This window comes from Amblyomma americanum, chromosome 2, assembly GCF_052857255.1.
Source record: "Amblyomma americanum isolate KBUSLIRL-KWMA chromosome 2, ASM5285725v1, whole genome shotgun sequence".
Taxonomy (NCBI): domain Eukaryota; kingdom Metazoa; phylum Arthropoda; class Arachnida; order Ixodida; family Ixodidae; genus Amblyomma; species Amblyomma americanum.
The window spans coordinates 144,523,001-144,548,278 of NC_135498.1; the positions used below are offsets into that span (position 1 = coordinate 144,523,001).

General features: G+C 48.6%; 1 protein-coding gene across 1 annotated transcript; it reads left to right on the forward strand.

Moving 5' to 3' along the window:
- Nucleotides 1–270: 270 nt before the first annotated feature.
- LOC144120120 (uncharacterized) lies at nt 271–19,577 on the forward strand. The gene is made up of 3 exons (XM_077652565.1): nt 271–490; nt 545–1,939; nt 19,471–19,577. Exons 1-3 carry the CDS (start codon nt 271–273, stop codon nt 19,575–19,577), a joined length of 1,722 nt encoding a protein of 573 aa, XP_077508691.1.
- Nucleotides 19,578–25,278: the final 5,701 nt, after the last annotated feature.

The window sequence follows — 25,278 nt, forward strand, 5'->3', positions numbered from 1 at the left end:
AAGATATGCGGTCAACTGTATGCTGAGCAGCACAACGACCATCCGGGAGCAGTGCAACGAGCCCTGTGTGATGACTGGTTGCCTGCAGCGGAACGACTGCGCTGAATTCTTGGCTGCGAGGTTTGGTGAGTGCGGGACTTTCTTCTTCTGAGTTTTGCCAGGCTTTTGTTAGTGTCAGAAACAGAGCTGGTAATTGTGTTGTCCTTGCTGCCGGGTTAGTTTGCGGCAAGACAATAGTAGGCAGTAGAGAAAGCAGCATTCGGAGCAGCCATGGATTTGAAGTCGTTGCGCAAACCGAAATTGCTGGAGCTTGCAAGAGAGTTGGGTCTGGATGTCTCAGACAAACTCAGAAAACCAGAACTGCTAAGGGCTATTCTTGAGTTGGAGGCTGAGGATGACGAGCTGTCGGAATGCCTTGAGACCATTGAGGAGAGGGAGCAAAAAGAGGAGCGCGAACGTAAAGAGCAAAGAGAGAAAGACGAGCGCGAACGTAAAGAGCAAAAAGAGAAAGACGAGCGCGAACGTAAAGAACAAAAAGATAAAGAGAAAGAAGAGCGCGACCGTCAACACGCTTTGGAAATGAAGCGTCTCGAGGTAGAGATGGAACGCGCTCGTAATGGAAGTCAGGCACACGGTGCAGGAGAACGGGTATCGTTCAAAATGACTGACCTGATGCGGCCGTTTAAGCTTGGAGAGGACATTGGTTTGTTCCTGGTTAACTTTGAGCGAACGTGCGAGAAGCAGGGGTTCTCTCGGGAAACGTGGCCACAGCGCTTGCTCACTTTGTTACCCGGCGAGGCGGCCGACGTAGTCGCTCGCTTGAAGAGAGAGGAGGCAGAGGATTTCGACCAAGTGAAATCGAGTCTGCTAAAAAAGTACAGGCTGTCAGCGGAGGCGTTCCGTCGGAAGTTTCGGGAAAATGAAAAAGGCAGAAGTGAGTCATATACAGAGTTTGCCTACAGGCTTATGTCAAACATGCAGGAGTGGCTCAAAGAAGAGAAAGCGTTTGGTGACCACGAGAAAATTCTGCAGTGTTTCGGGCTGACACAGTTTTATAGTCGGTTACCTGAGAACGTGCGGTACTGGGTCTTGGATAGGCCAGACGTTAGTACAGTGGCTAAAGCCGCCGAGCTAGCCGAGGAGTTTGTGACGCGTCGGGCTCGCGGAGCTAAGGACGGACAAAAGGGTGAATTGGGCTCCAAGTCTGCGAGGCCGAAGTTCACACCCATGAGAGCAAGGGGGGACACACGTAGTGCGGATGCGAGTGAAAGCTGTCCGACCGAACGTAAGGAGACGGCGGCAGCCGAAGCCGAACGCAGAAAGCGGTTCGAGACGAGGCAAGCGCGCGTGTGTTATATGTGCCAGAAGCCGGGACACTTTTCGGCGCAGTGTCCAGAAACAAAAACAAAAGTCGTGTTTTTGTCATTATGTAGCACTGACGAGAACATGAAGCTTCTCGAGCCTTACATGCGAGACTTCCTTGTGAACGGGAATCAGTGCCGAGCGCTTCGTGATTCCGCACCTACAATGGATGTAGTTCACCCCTCTTACGTAGAACCCGATATGTTCACGGGCGAGTGCGCATGGATCAAGCAAGCCGTGGAAGCTCACAGCGTGTGTCTGCCCGTAGCAAAAGTGCTTATTGAAGGACCTTTCGGAGCAATTGAGACGGAGGCCGCGGTGTCATCTATGCTGCCCCCCCAGTACCCGTACCTATTTTCGAACAGGTCCGATCACCTCCTGCGCGAGAAGGGGCTTTTGTTTGGTGAGGCTAGCGTTCAGGCCTTAACCAGATCGAGAGTTCGGGAGCTCGCTGCAAAGGCGGTAGTTGCGGGGCCGACGTTGTCGAACAATGAAAAAGGGTCGGAGGCGCAGCAAGCTGATATTCCGAGCACGTCAGAACTGGATAAAATTGAGCCTGTAGCGTTGAAGGCACCAGGTACTGGAGAGGAAATGCCCGACACGGGAAAGTTAGAAGAGCTTCCGGACGAGCTTCCGGAACTAAGCTCAGTGACGAACAGGGAAGACACTGATCAGGTCATTAGTGACTTACTCAGTAAAGCACCACTGTCGCCTGAGCAGAAAACCGAACTACACCAACTCTTACAACAAGAATTTCAAGGTCAGTTCTCTGAGAGGCCTGGTAGGACTTCTGTCCTTACTCATGATATAGAACTTACCTCCCCAGAGCCAGTACGATCCAAGGCGTACCGGGTGTCACCCCGCCAGCGCGATATTATGGAGTCTGAGGTAAAGAAAATGCTACAGCTCGGTGTTATTGAGGCGGGTGAGAGTGATTATACCTCCCCTTTGATTTTAGTTGAGATACCGGGCAAGGAACCTCGTCCTTGCGTCGACTACCGCAGGCTTGATTCCATCACTAAGGATGAAATTTATCCGATCCCTAACATCGAGGAGCGCCTTGAGAAAGTTAGTAGCGCTCAGTTTATTTCCACCCTAGATCTTGTCAAGGGTTATTGGCAGGTTCCACTTACAGAAGAGGCTAGTAGGTATGCGGCGTTCATTTCACCAATGGGAACATTCCGTCCTAAAGTTTTGAGTTTTGGTTTGAAGAACACACCATACTGCTTTTCAAGCCTCATGGACAAAGTGTTGCGGGGACAGGAAGAATTCGCTTTACCGTATTTAGACGACGTAGCGATATTCTCCGCATCCTGGTCTGAGCATATGGCACACTTGCGGGCAGTGCTAACCCACCTGCGCGAAGCGGGCTTGACAGTCAAGGCTCCCAAGTGCCAATTAGCACAGGCCGAGGTTGTCTACCTCGGTCACATGATTGGACAGGGTCGTCGCCGCCCCTCTGAAATAAAGGTGGCCGCTGTGCGAAACTTCCCACAACCGCGCACGAAGACCGATATTCGGTCGTTCTTAGGTGTCGCCGGCTACTATCAGAGGTACATCCCCAGGTACTCCGATATCGCGGCTCCCCTGACGAATGCTCTAAGAAAAAGAGAGCCCCAAACAGTCGTCTGAGCGAGACAAAGGAAAGAGCTTTTAGCGCCCTAAAGAGCGCCCTAACAAGCCAACCTGTGCTACGATCGCCAGACTACACAAAAGGGTTCGTTGTTCAGTGCGATGCTAGTGAGCGAGGCATGGGCGTTGTACTGTGCCAAAGGGACAATGGAGAAGTGGAACACCCCGTCCTGTATGCTAGTCGTAAGCTGACCTGTCGTGAGCAGGCGTACAGCGTCCCCGAGCAAGAGTGTGCGTGTCTCGTGTGGGCCGTTCAGAAATTGTCATGCTACCTAGCCGGCTCGAGGTTTATCATGGAGACGGATCACTGCCCTCTCCAATGGCTGCAGACCATCTCTCCCAAAAATGGCCGCCTCCTGCGCTGGAGCCTCGCTTTGCAACAATATTCCTTTGAGGTGCGTTACAAAAAGGGGAGTCTCAACGGTAACGCCGATGGCTTAAGTCGAGGCCCCTAACGTAGGAATCCGCCTCAAAGTTGTTTGTTACTCATGTTTTCTTCCTGAGGCAGGATTTTTAACATATTGCTTTTGTTTACTGTTTCAAAGTGATTATGTGCTTTCTAGTGCAATTTTCCAATTTGTGGACGCGTTCTGAGTGCTGCTTGACTACTGTAAGGAACTAGGCAGTAGTATAAAAGGGGAAAGAGCCTGGCAGAGCTTAGTGAGGGTTGTCTCGTGCTTGCTGACTGAGCGGTTGCGTTTCGGCGTAGTTCTAACGCTTGCTGGGAACGAGCACAAAAATGGCAACTCTCCCGAAGTCACTTTGCAGTGCCCTGTGTGAACCTGAACCTGAGAACGAGGCCTTCTCTGTGCGCTGCGCGCAAGCAACGTCGAGGGACGACCGGTTTTGATTACGAGCGTCATCGAGCGACATCCCTCCGGACAGCGGATGCAGTCCCCTGACCATCGGGATCTCCTTCTCCCGGCGGGGAGGTCTGTTACGTTTCGCCTACGACGCGCGGTATAGCCGGCGCGGATGCAACGGACGCCGGGGCTTCGTTCAAAGTGGCGGTCATTTTGGGCCCGTTCAGTGCTGCCGTAACGCCTCCCGCCAAGCGCGTCCAGGCAGGTTTCAATGCCACGTGTCGTCGTGTGTGTGCGTGTGTGTGTGTGTGCATGTTGGTGCCCACGCTTGTCAAAGCGTGGCAGCCGGGGAGAGGAGCTCCCCAACTGGGAGGCGAGGAGGTCTGACCGGCGCCGGCCCGGCGGACGCGCCCGTCACGTCTGTACATGTCCGTGCGTCGCCGTCTCGTGCGACTCATCCCAAGCCGTTCCTTCTTGCCCTCGACTCCGAGGGTATAAAAGGCAGTTGCGCCGGACGCCAAAGAGGGACTTCGATTTCTTCCTTCGAGTAACGTGGTCGCCCTGACCGGCTGCTCTTTTGCGATGCCAGAATAAACAAGTTGTTCTATTGCCAGTCGACTCATCCTTTGCCGGGACCTTCGGATGTTTCCAGCTTTGCCCCAGGCCGCCAGGCCAACGCTACCCTTGGGGCTTGCAACCCATTTGCAACACGGGGCTCTGCGATTGCAAGGGTATACTATTCTCGTCGTTTACCGCTCTGGCCTCAAGCATAGTGATGCGGGCGCTCTTTCCCGCTCGTCGCTACGGAGTTCTTATCGTCGTACCCGCTGTTTGCTTACGACTCGTCTTCGCTTGCCACTGTAGACATGTCCACAGAGTAGTACAAAGACCCTTGGATCGCCGCTCTTCTAGAATTTCTTTAGAGCTCCGCTACACATAAATAGTCCCGTGTAGTCCTCCATCTAGCCCGTCACTTTCTATTTGGGACAGCCTGCTCTATCGTCGATATTAGATGTTCGAGGGACAGAAATGGCTCCTAGTCATCCCACACCACCTACGCATCGAGATTTGTGCTGCCTTCCATGCGGCGGACCCCCAGTGTGCACCCGGCGGCGTTTCGAAAACCTACACGCGTCTGCGTCTGCGGTTCTACTGGGCTGGCATGTACCGCTTTGCACGCCACTTTGTGCGGCCTTGCCAGTCCTGTCAGCGGCGTAAAACGCCTCCTTACAACTCGCCTGCTTCATTGCAGCCGTTACCCTGTCATGCCCCTCCGTTTGACTGCGTTCGCAGAGACCTATACGGCCGCCTCTTTCCACTACCACTGGTCACCTTTGAATTATCTTGGCCGTCGATCATGTCACCCGTTATACCGAAACGTCGCCATTGCCGTCTGCGTCCGCCCGTGACATCGCTTCCTTTCTTCTAAAGAACCTGATTATTCGTCATGGTGCTCTTCAAGAACTGCTCAGCGACCATGGGCGCATGTTCCTGTCTGACGCTCTTGAGGCCCTCCTCAAGGAAAGCCGCATTATCCGCCGAACCGCTGTCTTACGGTCTTGAGATGAACGGCCTGACAGCGTTTTAACCGAACCCTCAGTGACATGCTGGTGATGTACGTCAACGCCGACCACTCCAACTGGGAGCAGGTTCCCTTCGCCACCTACGCTTACAACACTGCAACGCAAACGACTATTGGACTCGCTACCTTCTTTCATCTGTACGGCCGCGAGCACCCTGCACAATGGATACTCTTCTTGGCTACCGCCCAGACATTTCTGAGTCCACGCCACTATCCGACTCTGCCACGCACGCCGAAGAATGCCGTCAACTCGTTCGTTTACCACGCAGCGCCAGTGACCGTGGCTTAACTTTGCTAACCCTGGAGTTGAGCGAAAAGCGAAGAGGCCTGCTAAGCGTCTGAGGGCCGTCCATGGCAGCCCAGCTACACGCTCGCGACAGCCGTTCCATATACACCCACACGACCGCGTGTCTATGACGTGGTATCATATGGTCTTACTACATCCCCATCCTATGTAATCACGTGGCTTCACATCACCCCATCGGATGATCTTAATGTTAAAGGTTAACCCAAAGGTCAATCAATGCCAAAGGCCAAAGGTCGACTAAAGGTCATGGGCCTAGGTAAGGGCTCAAGGGAGCGATACCATAACTGTACCACATATGGTCATACACGGCTAACGTGATTGGGCTGAAGGTCGTTCAAAGTCATTCTCCGGCCTACGCGACAACTGCTTTGCCTAGCGCAATGAAGCTTTTCGCTTCAAAAACATGACCATGACACCTCCGAGGCCACTACATCCTAACCCGCCGACTCCCTTCTGTCGCTCTGGGTGCCTCCCACAACTCCCGGCCTTTCGCGGAAACTGCTTGATGGATATCATGGGCCCTAGCAGGTTCTCAAGCAAACCTCTCCTCCAAATTACATCGTTGAGAGCGTTTCACCCTCTGCGCAATTGCGTCGCCGTGGTGGCGACATCGTCCACATCAATCGTTTGAAGCCGTATTATGACCCTTCTGGTATTTCTTCCCCATAAGTCGCCAGGCTGGCTTCATTTTCGGCGGGAGAAACTTGTGTACAAACTGCCACGGGTTCCAGTGCCGGCAAGCGCCGACACTACAATGCGCCTAACGACGAAGTGACCCCGCTCTATTGGTGCTGGCTACGCCTTAATACGCTCCAAGACCCGCCAGAGCGGCCTGGTCTCTCTGAGGACACATAATAAACTCAGCCCTACACAGGGAAGTCTTTCTGTAATTTAAAAAAAAGGATTTTTGAGTTAAAATATGGCTTTTGCGGCATGGTATTGCCAGGTATGGCGGACACCAGAAAACCGGTGAATTATCTTAACTAGCAAGCTGGATAATTAATTTCCAAAAATTAACTTTTTACCATTATAATTAAGCGCCTGGTTGCAATAAGAGGTGTTTAGCCGTTCGTTAGTTACCGTCATATCTGTTTTTAGAATTTCGAAAAAGCGATTACCCTCGGCTCTGTGGCCCAGCAAATTTCTGCTACACAGTGCCAATATACACGCGCATTCGAAGAGCATGCAGGCATAGCGACCACTCCAGTGCACGTAACTAGACGAAACAGCCAAATTTAGTCGAGCAAAAGCGTCTAGGGTAATCCCGTTCTCGTAATTTTAAAAACTGGTATGGCGGTTACCAATGACAGGCTACAAATCTCTAATTGCAACAAAGCGCCTAACTCTAATAGTTAAGACGTTAATTACCAAGAATTGCTTAACCAGCTTACTTGTTAAGATGATTCACCGGTTTTCTGGTGTCCGCGAAATCTGGCAACACCATGCCGCGAAAGCCACATCTTAACCTCAGAAATACAGTTTATGAAAATTACTTCCATACTGATACACCCGGCATTTTGACGGTGCGTTTCTCAACGGATGAGATTGAAACATATTGTTACGAGGTGGCAAGCCAAGGAAGGCACGACATGATGACCGAATGAAGATATGATTTAATGGCTCAGGGCCTAGCGCGAGCACTCCGTCCCGCGCCACTGCCCTCTTCTTCGTCTTCATAACATGACCCCGGTCCTCCGAACGATCGTCCCTATCGACTGCTTGAATTACGAATGATGAGGTGACGATGAGCATGGCCAGAAAGGATAGAAGAAGATGAAAGGCTTGCCACTAAGATGAAGGAGATGATCTGGTGGGCGGTTGCCCCTGGAGCATCGGGTTCAGCGGTCGGTCGCCCACAGCCGAAGGTCAAGGGTTGAGGGATCGCCGCACAGTCTGGGCGGGGTTGCCGTCTTGGTTCGGGTCGTAGTCGGGTCATCGTACGTCAGGTCCTGGTCGTCGTGTCTTGTGGTCGGGGCTGGGGACGGGGCTGGTCGGTTCTGGTTAGTTCGAGCTGGGGAATGGGCCGGGCGGCAGAGCGCAGGTCCCCTCGGCCGACGACGAAGGCGAGCAGAAGGCGGAGATGCCCCAGGGGCTAGGATGACGATGAGTACCCAGCACCTCACGCCAAATGTTACGAGGTGGCAAGCCAAGGAAGGCATGACATGATGACAGAATGAAGATATGATTTAATGGCTCAGGGCCTAGCGCGAGCACTCCGTCCCGCGCCACTGCCCTCTTCTTCGTCTTCATAACAATATATCCACATCGACTCGAAGATCGTCGAGGTATACTTAATAAACTCAAGTTTCACTAGCGCCTCTATAGAACAACTTGTTTAGCGTTGCTCCTTTAAGCGAAAGGAATGCGTGAGCTGATGCCTTTCACGCTGCCGGCGTTGAGAACCCCATTGCCCCGAGTGTCGAAGAGTTTGTGACCTTTATCGTGCTTACAAAGCAAACAACAAATGTCTTCTAAGTTCGTGACCATGAAGGCGAATGTCTTCCATTTCTGTTGGCAACAACTTGAAATAAGGGTGAAGGGGTGTTGTCTCTACCATAACGGTGAGCCTGCCTCCTCGTCCCTTCTGTGATTGAGTGTGCAGAAGCGCAACGTTGTCGGAAGAAAGAAGACTGTCCGGGTCAACGGCACTGACATCGTCTTTTCCTCATTCTTTTCATTTGTCAGTGTGTGGCCGCCTGAGCGAATGGCGCCGGCCTAAAGTCTACTCACAGCCGGCGCAAAATGTGCGGTACTCTTTTTTTTTTGTTATGGAGTATCGCTTAAGTACACGATACACAAAAAATGTATTTCCGATACTTATACACTGATAGTTTCATACTTGTCAAGCCATACATAATACCAATACACAAAATGTACCGAAAGATGGTATCGAGGATACTTGTATCTTCGATACTGCCCATGCCTGGTTTCAGCCTGTGTGCAGCGAGCTTCGACCGCGTTTTGAAGCGAAAGCTTCACTGCGCTAGATTTTCAAGAGGGCAGCGTCAGAGTGGAGTCACGTGGCAGGTGTCACGTGGTGTCATGGGAGGCGTCACGTGGCAGGTCATGTGATCTACTGGCGTCATCACAATCTGCCCACGTGGAATGTGGAAACTGCCCCATCGGGCATTTCATCGACGCTTTACAGACAATCCATTCGGCAGTGCGTGTGTAATGTTTGTGAACGTACCCTTGCAAAGGAAGCTTTCGCTTCTCACCAGGGTTAAGAAAGGTTTAAACCAGAGCTAATATTTATTTTTATCAACGAAGAAAACTTTCCTAGTCCAACGACCTCATTCCGCCATGCATCGGTCCTGTAAGGGGGCCCCCTCAGAATATGACGATTAATTAGTGCCGGATCCTCACCCGCTTAGAGCCGCGGAAGTGGTCAGTGGTTGCCAGTGCAAAACGGAGTCGGCAGGGGTTTATTAGCGGAACATTGTGACTAAAGCTTTCAACTGCCATACTGAAGTTCGTGGTTGCCTATAACCCGACTTCAGAGCATCAGGAAACCCATTTTCTCACCCTTGCTGTCATAATTCCGCGTCAGCACGCCCCTTGGAACGTTGGTTCCTTGATATGCTCCGAGTCTGCGCGCGTACAAAAGGCGACAATAACGGGGACGGCGTTAAGCCTCAGAAGCTGTAGCCTTGAACACAGTTGTGCCGCAGTCAACAACTGAATTGACATGCATAATGATATTAGTTACAGTTTCTCTTAACTAAATTCCACAAAAAATTGTTTTACCATGCAAAGCGCTTGAAATTTAAGGCCACAACAAGCCAACCAAGGTTGCGTACGTGCGTTGCAGTTTAATAAGGGAATAATTACATATAATAAATGAAACTATAAAGGCTTCCTGCAACCTCTGTGCTATGAGGAGGCTACAGCTAATGCATATTAAATAACCAGCGTGATTAATAATCACTGCGAAAGCGAAATCGCCACGCGTCGTTAGTGGTAATGTACCGTTAGGTATTTCTCCTCCTGCAAGTTTTGCCGCGTTAGAGTTTATTTGGTCCCGTTCACATTTCATATTACTCCCTATAACACATTATTGTCACCTCGCTATCTGCACTCGGGGAGCTATGGTACTCTTTTTACGCCGTATACAGCGCACCCTCCACTTTACACCATTATCTGTTACTGAGTCCCACCCCACTTTCATAAAGAGAGAGGTTGACCAAAACAACAACCTGCAATTTTTTTTCGCTGTAATCGCCGGCTCTGTGCAGAGACAGTGATGTAGACATTGGAGCCAATGTGTGAGGGCTCAAATCAGCAGTGCTCACCGTTAAAGATCTGTCAATTTTTATGGCTGTTTAAATGCTCCCGCTAGAAGCGAAGGCACAGATACCTGTAATGTTTCTTTTTTTAGCGTTATTAATAGCGCGAACGTCTTACCCCAGATTTCAAGCATTCCTCTCGGCTGGTCCTTTGAGATGGCAAACGATGCAGCCTCGCCGTTAACTGCTCTTGGTGCTGATCACTTGAAATCAGTTCTTTCCAGGGTGTCGAACCGGAACTGGAACCGAACCGGAACCCGAAACGGGAACCTTATTTTTGCCTGGAAGGGGAACAGAACCGAAGCCAGTTTTGTTTCTCCATCTTGGGACTGAACCCGAATCGGAACAATTCAAAGGAACTGTTCCGAAGCGGTTCGGCACTAGGTTCTGCTCCACGTTTCTTGCAATACGGAATGATTTTTTTTATGGAAAATGAGATGTGCTACCGTGTAGATTTAGGCACCGAAATCTGCGTGCACTAGAGAGGATGAAAATGGCCCCCATTGCGCGACAACATAACTGTGGGAAGTCAGAAGTCAAGGAAAGTAACCTAACTGAAGCTTAAGTTGCCGCGGTGGCACAGTGGTTATGGTGCTCACCTGCTGACCAGAAAGACGCGTGTTCGATCCCGGCCGCGGCGGTCGCATTTCGATGGAAGCGAAATTGTAGAGGTCCGCGCAGAAGCCCGTGTCAGTGCACGCTAAAGATTCCTAGGTGGTGAAAATTATCCGGAGCCCTCGACTACGACGTCCCTCACAGCCCGAGTCACTTTGGGGCATTACAACTCATTAAACCATACCAAACTAACTGACGCTTCTGTAATGTGCTTTCGGCAATTCTGAAGCATTTTACGCCACAGTGATGTGAAATCGAATTTATTAGGCTCACATGCTTTCAGATCGCGTCATTCAAATTGTCATCAAATATTGCTCAAAGTCATAAATCACCGAATGAGAATGCTTCCCATTTATTTCTATAATGTGCCTTAAATGTGTGAAACATAGATGCAATGGCCCAACCACGTTGTGCAACATTTACACTCGGGGGCATTCCTTGCCTCGGGCAGCAGATGCAAAACAAGACCCGCCACAAATTGTCTGTGCCTCTCGCGATCGCCTGCTGATCCTAAAGTCGCGGGTTCGACATTGGCCGCAGCGGCTTCATTTCGATAGGGGCGAAATGCTAAAACGCGCGTGTGCTGTGCGAACCCACCACATATTCAAGAACCCCAGATGGTCTCAGTTAATCTATAGAGTCCTCCGGCACAGCGTCTCGCATAACCCCCGTGTCGCTTCGACACGTGTTGAACCGCAGATTATACTACTAATATTGAAAAATAAAGGCTGCATGAAGTGCTGCGGATTTTTTTTTTTTTTGCAGAATCCGGACATTATTTGTTTCACGCGAAAGAAATAAGCAAGGAAACCCGACCTTGTGACAGCGGTAGAGGCACCAAGGAGAAACAAATTAAATAGCGATTACAGAAAAGGAGTAATGTGGAAATGCATGCCCTCGCTAGCACATGCTATAATGAGCAAGTACAGAAAGACGCTTTTGCAGTGAAGCGTAAATGGGATGAAATGATTTTGTGCTTTGCCGGCGCGCTGAAATAGTTCTGCCTATATAACAAAAATAGATACCAATCGCTAGCCGGCGGCTTCGTCACGCTGTTCTCGAACAGCCAAACATTGAATTGTTTTTCAAGCGGCCCATATCGCGCCTCCCACTATCAGACTTCGCGTTCTTGGTGTCGGCACGAGAGGCTTGTGTTTATTGGCGTTCTTTTATGGAACGCTTGGGTGACGGCACACGTGGAGCAATCATAGCCTGCGTTGGCTACACTGAACCAAATTTCTTTAGCCCCCAATATCTGGCAACAATGCAAAAATCGTCTGAAAACCGCCGCGAACTTGAAGCAGAACGTGATGGAAAAAAAAGCTGAACATGAAGCAGCATTTATATTATGTGATGCGGTACGACAAATCTTCCTTAGTAGTATTGCTTGTACTTGCTTTTCGATTATACTCTTATCGCATCTGTATAGGAGGAAGCCTCTGGATGGTGGAGAACCTTTCTGTGGTTGTAGGGGGTAGGTGAGTGTAGGTGGACGATGTACTTTTAACGGTGGGTGCCCGAAAGTGGTATTCATTGGGGTCTGGTGGGGGGGGGGGGGGGGGTTTCCGGAGGATGGAGGTGTGTAGTGGGTGTAGGCCTTCTGGGTGATGAAGGTGGGCGTGTGCAAGGCTCGTTTCTCACTAGAAGGCCGCCAAAAACCTATGGCGGCGGTGGACGGTGATGGGTGAAGGCTCGCTGTTGGTCGAAGCATCTTTAATAGTGGATGCTCGCAAAGGGACGAATCGGAGATTGCTTCCCATGGCTGTGATGGTGGGCGGTTGGTGGCTTGAAGCTTTCTGGAAGCTTCTGGAGGGCTGAGCTGGGCTTGGGGTGAAGAATTTGGGTAGATGGTTATTGAAGGCTTGTAGTTAGGATATGCATTTTTACCACTAAGTGTCCGGATATGCGCTCACCGGAGTGAGTTTCAAGTGAGTTTCACGCACGCACACACGCACAGGCACACACACACTCACGTAGACACACAGACACACACACGCACACACACACGCACGCACAGACACACACGCACACACACACACAAACACACACACACACACACACATGCACGCGCACGCACACACATAAGCACACACAGACACGCGCACACATGCACAAGTGCACACACGCACACGCAAGGGTGGATGCAGCTGGCAAAGAATAGGTTTAATTGGAGAGACATGGGAGAGGCCTTTGCCCTGCAGTGGGTGTAGTAAGGCTGATGATGATGATGATGACACACACACACGCACGCACAGACACACACTCTCGCACACACATGCACACACACGCACACAAGCGCACACACGCGCACACACACGCACACACACATGCGCGCACACACGCACACACAGACAAACACGCACGCACGCACACACAAGTACACACACACGCACACATACACACACACGCGCGCGCGCACGCACACAGACACACGCACACATGCACAAGTACACACACACACGCACACACACACGCGCACACACACGCGCACACGCACGCACGCACAGACACATGCGCACGCACACACACAGACACGCACACATGCACAAGTACACACGCGCGCGCGCACGTACAAACACACACACACACACACAAACACACACGCACGCACACACACGCACACACACATGCGCGCACGCACGCACGCACGAGCACACAAGCGCTCGCACGCGCACAAACGCACGCATGGAGTATTTTGGAAAGGAGGCTATTCTGGTAATGCAGTAAAAACACCTGCATACTCTAACCCCGAGTGGGATTCCAACCAATAGCGACGAAAACAAAGAAGCCTCGTTTCCCGAGACCTCAGAGTACTCGGCCATCTTTCCTTTCTTCATTTTTGGCTGCATTTCATCGCCGTTGCATGAAATAGCAGTAGGCTCCCTGACACGTCTCGTGCCTTGCTTGACTGGGTCGAGCTCAACGATCTCCGCATACTGACTCACGGCATCATCACTCCATTACTCCACCTGAACATCAAAATTCCGGGAGGCGCACACGTGAAGAAAGGAAAACCAGTCAGGTGATTGAACTTGCGCAGTGTATTTGTTCATCGTGTGGTTTTTATACGCGCTAGATAGTTACACAACGCTAAAACTTCACTCGAAATCCCAAAGTCTTCCATTACTGGCAGGAATCTTATAATGCCAGGCATGATCGCAATGCCCTTTTTCAGAGTCTGCTGAAGCATGTCTCAAACGAAGGCAGCTTGACGACACAACACCAAGCATTATTCAATAGTTTCTCACTGCTCGCACAGGTAGCCATTCACTTATGAAGACGCAAGCGTTCCGTTGGCGCGAAGGCACGTCTTAACACGTAAGGTCCACGCGTGGACTCTAAAAAAAGGTTGTTGTGGCCGGTTGAAACGACATCAGCTGAACTCGCATCAGGCCAGTGTCTTAAAGACACTGTCCTCATAAATGCTATATAACACTGCAGGTATATGGGTTAGCGGAAGTAACGACCGGTCCGACCATTCGTCATCTGCCTTCTGGAGAGGCCATAGAGGTATCCTGGGTTCAAGAGAATAGTGAGAAAACTGAATGTGTCAGCAGCAAACTTTGTAATGACTATATCAGAAAAGACGGATGAGCACTTAGTTGCCTATTAAGCGCAGCTGACCGGAAGGGGTGATTTGTGGTTTCAAAATTAAAAACCGTGAAACAATTTTGTGTACAAAAATGGCCGACAGATTCACCAGACTTTATCAAGAGAGCAAGAAATTCTGTCGCCTCATAAGCTCACTTTTAGCGCGCCCCAGAAAAGTAACAAAAATTGCACAGGACACTTAAGCTCGCCTTATGGGTATGACGCGTTAGCGTAATGGAATGATTACTTTTTGTGCAGAATGTTTGGTTTATGGGGGTTTAACGTCCCAAAGTGACTCAGGCTATGAGGGACGCCGTAGTTAAGGGCTCCGGAAATTTCGACCGCCGGGGGTTCATTAACGTGCGCTGACACCGCACAGTGCACGGGTCTCTAGAATTTCACCTCCATCGAAATTCGACCGCCGCGGTCGGAATCGAAACCGCGTCTTTCGGGTCGGCAGTCGAGCGCCATAACGACTGAGCCACCATGGCGGCTGTATGTGCAGAAGCTCATTCTCTAATTTACATCCATAGTGTGACGGAGAAGACGAACTGTGCAGTGGCGCGGACAGGAGCGCTCGCGCTAGGCCAGCAGCCATTAAATCATCTCATTGCCATCGATCATCGTGTCTCTTTCTTCGGCTGGCCGCTACGTAACATTTGGTGAAGAATGCGGGGCATCATCGACGTCCTGGTCCGGGGAGCTTCGGCGTCCTGCGTCAGCCGTGGTCGTCGGCCGTGAGTTCTTGGCCTGCGTCGCTCGGCCGTGCCCCAGCCTTTCAGACCAGAACCGACCTCGCCGTTGTTCCCCCCCCCGCCCCGTCCCCCGCCCAGACCACTCAACACGACGAACTGAACCCGACGCAAGGACCTGACCTACCGACCGCACCGACCCGAGACGCCGCTTACATCTGAAGGCACCGTTCCCCTGCCCAGACCGTTCGGCGCGTCCTGGGGCCTCGACCGCCGGCTCTTGGCGACCTGCGGCGCGAAAGCCTCAAGAGCAGGAATCATTCATCCATCTCATTCATCGTGGCGGCCAGCACCTCACCACTTTCTCATTCCTGCCAACCCTCCTTCACATAGACGTCAAGACGCCGGACAGTTTCGCCATCATGGCCCTCCTATTGATTTCGCATTAGAATTATTGGCTGAACCAGTTTACGACTATGAATATACGATGAGGTCCATACTGGGGCTTTTTAGCCATTATGTGGTCAAGACAAGAATTTAGGCGGACCAGAAAAAAATTAGAGACATCATGCACGCCCCTAGGCACAGCGGTATGACTCCATTTTCTTCCTATTGTTCTCTTGTTTCTTCTTTGGTTGATTGCATCGACTTGCATTGGCTCAGAGAGACTCGGAGTGGGGCTAAAATCCACAACATGCTTTTTGTGTGTTCCCGTAAATGGCTGTCGCAATGAGAAAAGTTTGCCTTTTTCTTAAGGATAATGTTTCAATGTCATTTCATGTTAAAACGACTTTGTTTCATATATAAATGTGTTTATTGAATGATTTTTGAATGAAAGTTTGTCATTTCTGATTATCCACACAGTTTATATGTGCATTTTTTTAGGATGCGGGCTTTTTAGTGGCAATCAAAATAGCCTTCTGGGATAACGAGCACACAAGGGAGCGGAAATGAAGGGCTCGTTATGACATACATATGAAGTAAGCCAAAAGTCATCGATACCATAGAACTCTAGGGAATGTTATTTTTTGTTCATGGTGTTGATAAATGATAAATTTATAGTGCAGCTATTTTATCGCTATTTTATTTTAAACGATGAAATAATTACACTATCAATTTTTCATTGGCCAAGACCGCAAATATTAAAAGAAAGAAAAATTCTCTTGTACTCCATTGTTTCGGTCGCTGTTGGCTTCTTAATGGTGAAGCAACTTTAAATGGTAAAAAGCTGGAATAGAATACACAGGTGCCACAAGGTGATATTGCTTTCAAGAGCCTATTAACACAGGAAATTTTAAGGCACCCCAGTCTCTAGCCCGCTACCGATCTCGTCTCTTACTTATATAAGCGTAGTATGGTTGTGATTGTAGCACTTGACCAAAACCTCCTCGAAAAAATATTTTTGCACGGAGATAACGATTTCAATCTCGGTAGTAGAAAAAAAATAAAGATGATGGTAAAGTTATAAAACACCTCAGAATAAAAAGCTCGTTTAAAATCATGACATCGATTCTGTACACTTCACGACGATAGAAAGGGGAACCGTTAATGTCACTTTTCACGCGGCTAATTGCCCGCTCAATCCCGTAAACAACTCCACAAATGCCTCCACTCCGAAAGAGTGGACTAGGCTGGTTAAGTATTGCCGATACCTGATTGACAAGTTTTTACTAAGCATGCTACAACAAAAACAATAAAATCATAGTTCTGTTTTGCGTTTCATTTTTTTTCTCAACAATGTGCTATTGGAATTGCGTGTCAATATCGACTACTAAAAAAAAATCACGCTACGCAATCATTAGAAAATTTTAATTCACTTCTAATTGATTAAGCAAGCCCAGAAAGGACTGATTTGGGCATATATTTAAAACCATATGCGACATTTGTGAGCAACGTAAAAGTTTGCATCGGCTGTCTGGGACGCGCACTATTTCATAAAACGTTGGAACCAGAATACAGCAGATTTTATTCGAGAAAACATTCAAATTTCACCCCAAAAAACGTAGATGATAGCCGTTAGCAGCAAGCTCACGGCGAAATGTTTTTAGCTCGTTCTGGGCATAATGTTCGTCAGTGCATAGGGGGGCGTTGCACCTGACAACTTTTGTGCTATTGTGCACTTGTTTCTATACCCACCGGCCATGGTTATATCTTTATGACCACAGTAAGCATAAACAAAAAATAAAATTAAAAACTTGCGGGCGATGGGATGGTTACAATTGAAACCCAGATAAAGGCCATTCCTAGCAAGCTTCCGTTTCTGCGCCGAGTAGAGAAACGTGTTCGAGCTCCGAAGGGAGGTAAGCATGTGTTCAAAACACGAGCGGCAGTTCCCTATCTTCCAGGATTGAGTGACGCCCTAGCACGCATATTTTAAAAGTATAATCTGCCTGTAGCCAATATTTCTTCCACCCAGCTCCTAAACAAGTGACAAACATGATGGATCGCTTGCCCCATAGAATGTACGCAGGAGTGATATAAAAATACCATGGGCTGACTATAACGATGCTATCGTCGGCGAAACCAGCGACTTTTCAGCGTGTCTGCAAGGGCTGAAGAGTGACGTTGCGAAGTGTACAGAAGCAGCGAACGTTACTGTCGAACACGCTGGAATACATAAATGCCGACTATCGGGGGTCGTCACTGTCACAGCTAAACAGATAAACACATAATAAAGCTTACTACTACAATAATTGACAATTTGGGTTATGAATTGGACAAACAAATACGACACTATGTATAGGAGAAACGCAAAATTTCCGGCAACCTACTTCCTGGAAACCTATTTCCAGCCACCTCAGTGATCAAGAAATCCGGGCGGGTTGCGAAACGCCTCGAATATTTTAACCTGACATGTCGGTGACATTCAAATTGTTCACTTGGCAGATTGGGGCTTCACACACACCACCGCCGGCAACTCGGGACAATTTTCCGCTTCATGACACATCACATTTAAAATACTAGTAGTGCTATCCCTTTAAGGTGCTTCATACACAAGTGTGTGCTGGCGCCCGCAGGCTGAATACGAACATTCGAGCTCATGGCCTGGACAGATATTATCACCGCTGAGCGCAGACTGGTAGGTACAAGACCATTTTAAGGCAGCAGCAGACCACCAACTGTAATCAGACGCTGCAAACATGCCGTGCAGCATGGTCGCGTACCCAGCGGCGAGCGCAAGGTGGCAATATTGTCAGTCCAAGCCATGCTCACTCAAGCATTGCGTTAAGCCTGCGGGTGGCGGTACATTCAAAACCATAGCTTTTTCTCACAAGGTGCTCTAGCTAGCACCAGTTTCTTCTTTAAAGAAAATTGCGTATCTCTCCCCTTGAAAGTATGGAGCTTTTTTTTTATGCCAACCAGCGATAAGCAAGCATTATTTCATAAAACAGTGATCTTGCTGCCACGTCTCGCGCCGTTTAATTACTGACAGATTTTGTGAGCGGTTCTAACGTCTATTTATATAACATCATATTTTGTGTCATGTGCATTTTCGAAACATAGAATGATTCAACGAACCCTAGTGCATATATTTTGTGAATCCTCAAATTTTAATCTTAGATATGAACTATTTTTATAGCATGTAAGAAGTATGCATGTGCCTGTAAAATTAACGATGGGTTTTTTCTGCTGAACAACTTGCTGTCTTGAAGGCTGATTATGCTAGTTAGGTCGAATATATATATATATATATATATATATATATATATATATATATATATATATATATATATATATATATATATATATATATATATATATATATATATATATATATATATATATATATATATATATCATCTAGATGATAAATGGTGCCTCAAAGGTGAGTGCTCGTCTCTCGCTTAGAGCTGAAAGCATGCGACAATAAAGCTTCTGCTGTTGAAACGAAGAGGCTTCCCTGACTGTTGCCAGATGGCCCTCACGGAACACTTCTCATACAAACCTCTCTTCTAATAATAGCAAGGACGGCGTAGTGTTATCGGCTTTCATTTGTTAAACAGACAAACATTGTATCATTTAAATATGAGGTCGCCGTTATACGCCTCTTGCGTAGAACCTGGCTAGCTTCTCGCTTGGTTCACGACCCACAAGGACGGCAGTGGAGGAACGCCAGATGCGCGATATTCGAGGCCACCGAAGAAAACAGGAAAGGCGGCTGGTCAAGGCTGCGCCAGTCGATTAAAGGCTGTTAGAAAGAAATACGACAACACCGCACGAACAAGTGAACGCTCCAGTCCAAACAAGAAGCAGAGTGGCGCTTGGAAGAGCAAAGTCCGCCACGCACAACTCACGCGTTATTCAACAAAAAAAAGAAGAAAGAAGACAAAAATGAGACGAGGGCGAGTGGCTATCCGTCCCGTCCAGCACGCGCGGTACGTCGCTCATCGAGTGGGCGCCATTGTTGTTGCTCGTAGCAGATGGCGTTTATGATGTGTCTGCGGGCTCGCAGAAGAGCGCGCCCTCGCAGTTGTCAGAGCATTTCGGGAGCAAGGTCTCCGGAAACGACGGAATCGGCGTCACCTGACTTCGGTGTGCTTCGATATGGCTCTCCGCTTCGCTGCCGTAGATGTCAAGCGTGGGCCCATTTTTGTTGCAGGATCTCTTGCCCGTGACACAGGCAGTCCCACGCTCTCAGTGCACGTCGCGGAGGGGCGCCATCTTCCACAGTTTGCTCTCAGGCCCCGCGAGAAGGAAAAGGATTGAATGATTCGCTTTAAGCTACTTTGTGAAATCTTTGTTACGCGATAGCGTATAGGGATCGTTCGGTCGAGAAGCTGTCGGCATGAACGAGAATAATGCCGTCGGCACCGCATGTCGGAAATAATCGGGGACTGCGTGAAAAAAAAAAATTCATCATGGTAAATTTTGGTTCTAGTGACTGATGATTCACGAGTTAATGAAATCTTTGCAATTATTTGAATAATTAAAAACAACGAGAAAAAAATTAAAAGCGGGTTTAAAGGTGTCAAAATACTCAGAATGAAAAACCAATGCTTGATGATGCTAGTTAAGAAAATCTAGAGTATGTAATTGATGAATTAATTGAAAAAACTGAAGGAACCGAAAGAGCCGCATCAGCATCATGACGCACCGAACGCCGTACGCTAAAGCGCAGCATAGAAGTCCTTCAACGTCTTTTTCTTTACTTCAGATACCTCCTTGTCCAGATATCGGAGTTGTGTGCCAAAATATTTCACTGCGGTTCGTCATACCCAGACAAAATTTCAATTTTCTCTCAAAATTCCTCGCCTCGTGTCATGACGAAGAAGTGGCAGGAAATGTACAACGGCCCCTGTCCCTTGCCACTTCCTCTCGCAGTGTGCCCGGTGTCAGGTCAAATTTGGAGACGTGACCGGTGACAGAACTCCGACTCTTCACAGTTGCCACTCTGTGGTCAGGATCACACTGATCAAATTCATTTTGGCCATCAGGAGATTATGGTATGTTAACGTTTACGTTGCGACGTGTTGAGCCAACCTGGATAATTTCACACATATCACCTTTCAGCTCTCAGTACAAAAATGCAAATAATAGCGTGCAGTCAAATGGAAATATGCCGGTTGCAATTTCTAGAGCGCGTCCGTGGCCCTAAGAAGCACTAGACTGTATAAAGGGCTCAACGCCTTCACTGCATTAGGAACTACGTGCGGTACTTTATTTTTTTTTTTTGGTTCAAGAGGCAAGTAGTTCACTCGTGCGCTACACGGGGTTCCAGACTCAGGTTCTTCACTCCTCGGCATGTCAAACGAGTACATCGACGCCATTGGGTTTTACGGGCAGGGAATAACAGGGCACGAGATGCGGGTCCGTCTATAATCGGCATTCAACTTTCAAGGAAAAGACACATCTGAGAAGCCGATAGAAGGGCGAGCGAAATTCCTGCCGGGATTAAAAAAAGAAAACAAGCGGAGAATAGAACGAGCCAACTAGTTATTCAAGGAGACCGTCTGAGATGGAATCACGACGAAGCAGGGACAAAAGCGCCCCTGACGACAATCGCTACCGGGAAGGTTGCTCGGAGGACGGGTCTCCTGCTCGGCGCAGCACGCGGCTTCGGAAACCGCATGCCTTCCAGCGAAGAGAAGATCGAAGCAGGGAAGTGGGGTAACAAAACCAAGAGCTGCGATAAAACTTGGCCGCTCCTTCTTCGCTGCCACGTCGTACCCGTCGTCATCTCAATGTGGGGCATCACGATAGTCGGCCGCGCCGCTTTCCGCGGTGTCTCCCTGTTCCGCTTAGTGAGCTGCCTGGGCGACGATAGCCAACTGAGAGAGTCTTCGAATCGAGCCGCGTTTGCTGGATTCAGCCGCGCTGATTGAATAAACGGAGACGCGAGGACGTATCGCGCGATGGTGCTACGCCTCCGCCTTCAAGGGGCTCTTGTTATCTACCCGAGATAAGCGGCGGTCCTCGTGCTAGTGTAAAAATAGAAACAAACGCCCTCTACCGGTGCCAATCCGTTTCCTTTTTCCAGAAAACGTGGCGTTGATCTTTCGTCATGCCGCAACCAGCACCATTACCCGAGATAGGCAATTAATGAACGGGTCTTGCGGCACAGTTGAAAATAAAAAGTGATTCTATTTTTACACCAGCTAAGCGGACACTTACAAAATGACTTCCGCTTAAAAGGATTCTCTTTACTTACGACTGGGTTGACCGTTTAGTCTAATGCCTCGTATATTCCTTGCGTCCTTTCCGCGCATTTACGGCGTAAGCGCGGAATCAAGTGCGGTAGAAGGTTCAGCCCCGTTTAGGTTTATTTCTTATATCGGCACCTTTTTAAATATGGTGCCTGATAATGGCTGCTTTAATGTGTAGTCAGAGCATTGATTGTCTTTAAGAACGACCTGCTGGAACAATCAGACATTTTTTCTTGATTTTCAGGTTTTCTGACTGCACGTATCGTGACAATATGCACTATTCATTTAGTTACTCTGGGCTCATGTTACGTTGAACGCTGGCAGTCTTGATGCCAAACACATGAAGGGGACCTGAAAGAGCAATAACTTTCTGCGTCTCAAGCACCTACAATGACCTAGGATGTAGGCGGATCATGTTTATGGGAAGTGGTGGTCATGAAAATAGAGTTGCTGGTATGCTACATAAATTCTCGGTTGTCCGACTTCCAATCTGTTGAACGCATATTATTTTCACATCGACGCCACTACATAGAAGACACCAAGGGAGCATATGAAAAATCTTATAGTGCCGATGCTACACGTCGTAAAAACGCCAAACGCATTCAATTTTTTGCATGTCCGCGGCTGTATGCCGCACTTTCACGACTGTTTCTTCCTAACCTGTTTGCGAACGGACAAAAAATAAACAGGTGCCATGCACGCTGACTGTGTTCCAGTGCACACTGCAAAGAGGTTCGCTGCGTAGTCGTTTTGCGTGATTTTATGCTTATATTGCATACAAACGCTTAACGATTTCTCTAATCCATGTTGTGGATGAGTCAGTACCGTGGCGAACGAATTAAACACTATTTATTTTCTTAACTTAGGCGCGATGATGTAGCCAGTGTGGTTTGGCGCAGGCCACGTGAGTTGCGTGAGTCATTATCGCACTCTTCTCAATCTAATCAGCAACAGACGCAGTACCACATACTATCGGGGGAAAGTCTCCAGGACACGTGAAAAGCCATCTGGGTAAAAAATAGGACCAGCGCATTTCAACGGCCACTTGATTTGACTGCCATACATTAGAGGACATTGTTCTGGCTTTAACCTCCGGACGTATGCTTACGAGTCACTAGCTAATTGAAGAGATATCGCTTGCCAAAAATTATGTATAGGCCTATACATAACTTTGCGGGCGCCTAAAGGAGCTAGAAGGAGGCCTAAATTATTGATCGAGACTTGCGTTGGCACGCTATACACGCTACTAAAATGCGAACAGGAAGAGCGACATTAATGGCGCGTTCACACTTGGACATTCGGCGGCGAGAGCGAGCGGAATCCGCTGCCGCGGAAGAGATTCCGCCAAAATACCCAGCGGAAAGGCCGATCGGTCCAGGACCGAATTCTGCCGCCGGAAAAAAATCCGCCGAATCTCGACAGCCAATAGGAAGGCGAGTACCCGCGACGACAAACATGGCGGCGCCCTTCGATGCAGTACGCCTCGCTTCGGACTGGATTCGTCGCTGTTACTGCGTTTTTCTGCACGTTGACAGGCCATAAAAGAGCCAGCGGTCTTTCGCTTTGTCTTATCTCGCCCATAAGAAAACGTTTGAGCGATATATTTGCTTTTATTTTTATTTCGGGTGACGATTCTTCCCCTTTTAGGCTTAAGAGGGGCGTCGAGTTGTTGACAACAATGGTTCCTGTCCTAACCACCAGATGGCGCCACTAGGCGTTTAAAAAGTGAGAATGTTAGAAATGTTGTAACGTCCGACAAAATAGCTGCATTTAGCGTACGGAAGCGTGCATAAGGTTTTGGTATGTAGACAGCATCGATTAACCCCTTGCCACATCTGTGTGCGCCGTGAGCAGACGACACACATACGATGAGAGGCGATGCGGTGGCCGGGAAGTGTGAACGAGACAGTATTTCGGAGGCCGCGGATTCCGCTTCCTCTCGCCGCCGAATGTCCAAGTGTGAACGCGCCATAAGAGCGCGAAGTAACAACACTGCAGTATCCGTCTCACTGCTTGTGCTCGTTCTTTTCTAAATTTGTATAGCGTGTCATAGCAAGCAAAGTGCGTGTACGTTTTTCGGTGTTTCATGCATTACTACACAACTGGAGCTCGCGAAATCTGGTCCACGGAGGTTCCGGGTGCCGACGAATAAATACCGGTTAAATTGGCACACAGCAAAGGTCGTTACAATACTAAATACGATGTGCTCTGTCGGCGCGAACAACAACTGGCTGGCGGTTTATTAGCAGTGCTAAGGACGAAATATTGTGCGAAAACACAGCTTTTTTTTTAGGTGGACGCCACCGCCACGTACTTGAAAGCGCGATAGAGGTGCCCACTGATCCGGTGAGCCAGTTATGCGCGTCTTGAACTTTTTAATCGTCTGTGCCAATTTACCCAATGTAAGCCGGCGAACTATGCTCCAGTGCCGCGTTCTGCAGCAATGAAGTCAGCGTCAACGTGTATTGCTCCGGTGCCTTGTTTCTATCAGAACATTGTCCACGCCAACGCATGTAGCGTATGCACCTCTCGGTCACCACATAACTCAAATCGCGAAGGTTAGTTTGACAATAGTATTAGTTGATGAAGACGATGTCCAATGCACAGCGCGAGAGTGTGTTGCAATTTAACACGAGGAGTTATCACCTGCTATCTTTGAATATTAGAGGAAGCTGTTGGGGGATTGAGTGGGCATAAATGTGACATCAGATTACAGTCGCTTAATCGAAACCTTCCCTCGACTTTACGATGAGCAGCGTGCTGTAGCGTAGGGGCCTATCACTTTCAATGAAATTAAATCTGCAATTTCTGCCCTGACAGCGCAGATATCTCCTGGGCCACATGATATTACTGGCGAGTTCTATAAAAAGTTTTCCAATTGCCTAGCGCCTGTTTTGATAGAGGTTTTCCATGCTTCTTACGATGTTGGCTTTTTTGCCCCCCACCTTCTATTCTGGGTATACTATATTAGTTCCAAAAACCACAGACACAAATCGATTGAAAGGAGTTGAGGGATATCGTCCAATTTCCCTCTGCATTGCAGTTTACAAACTTTTTGCAAAGGTTCTTTGCAGTCGTCTGCAGCTAATTGTCGCTGACTTAATAAACACGCATCAGGCCTGCGGTATCAGAGGCCGCCGCATTAAAACCCATATTCATTTTGCACGTTCAGTATTGGAGACAGTATCAGATGAGACCGGAGAAGTTGCTGTAATTCAGATTGACCTTGCCAAGTCATTTTATAAAGTTCGTCACGATGTCTTGTTTGCGGTCTTAGAGCATGCAAATATTGGGGATGTTTCGCTTAGGAGCATAAGACTGTACTATGAGGAGTCCTATACAAGGCTACTTGTTAACGACGAGCTAACCATACCTATTCCATTGAATTTATTTGTCCGCCAAGGCTGTCCATTATCGCGTTTGTTTTTTGCCCTATATCTTGAACCCCTCTGCCTCAGTATTATTAACAGCTTAACTATCCGTGGTTTCTTGATGGCGCAATGTGAAATTAAGATTTTAGCCTATGCAGTTGATGTCGCCCTCTTTTGTTCTGACAAAAACAGAGTGCTTGCGGCATAACATTTGACTGAACAGTTTTACGAGGTATCAGGTGCAGTCTTAATTTAGATAAATCTAAGGGGTTTTAATTGGGTCATTGGGGTACTGTGCCAAGTCATTTTGGTGACATAAGCTGGGACTGCGGGACTCTCCAGTACCTAGGAATTCCTCTTCGCCAATTTCGCAACAGTGGAGCTTACTGGGAT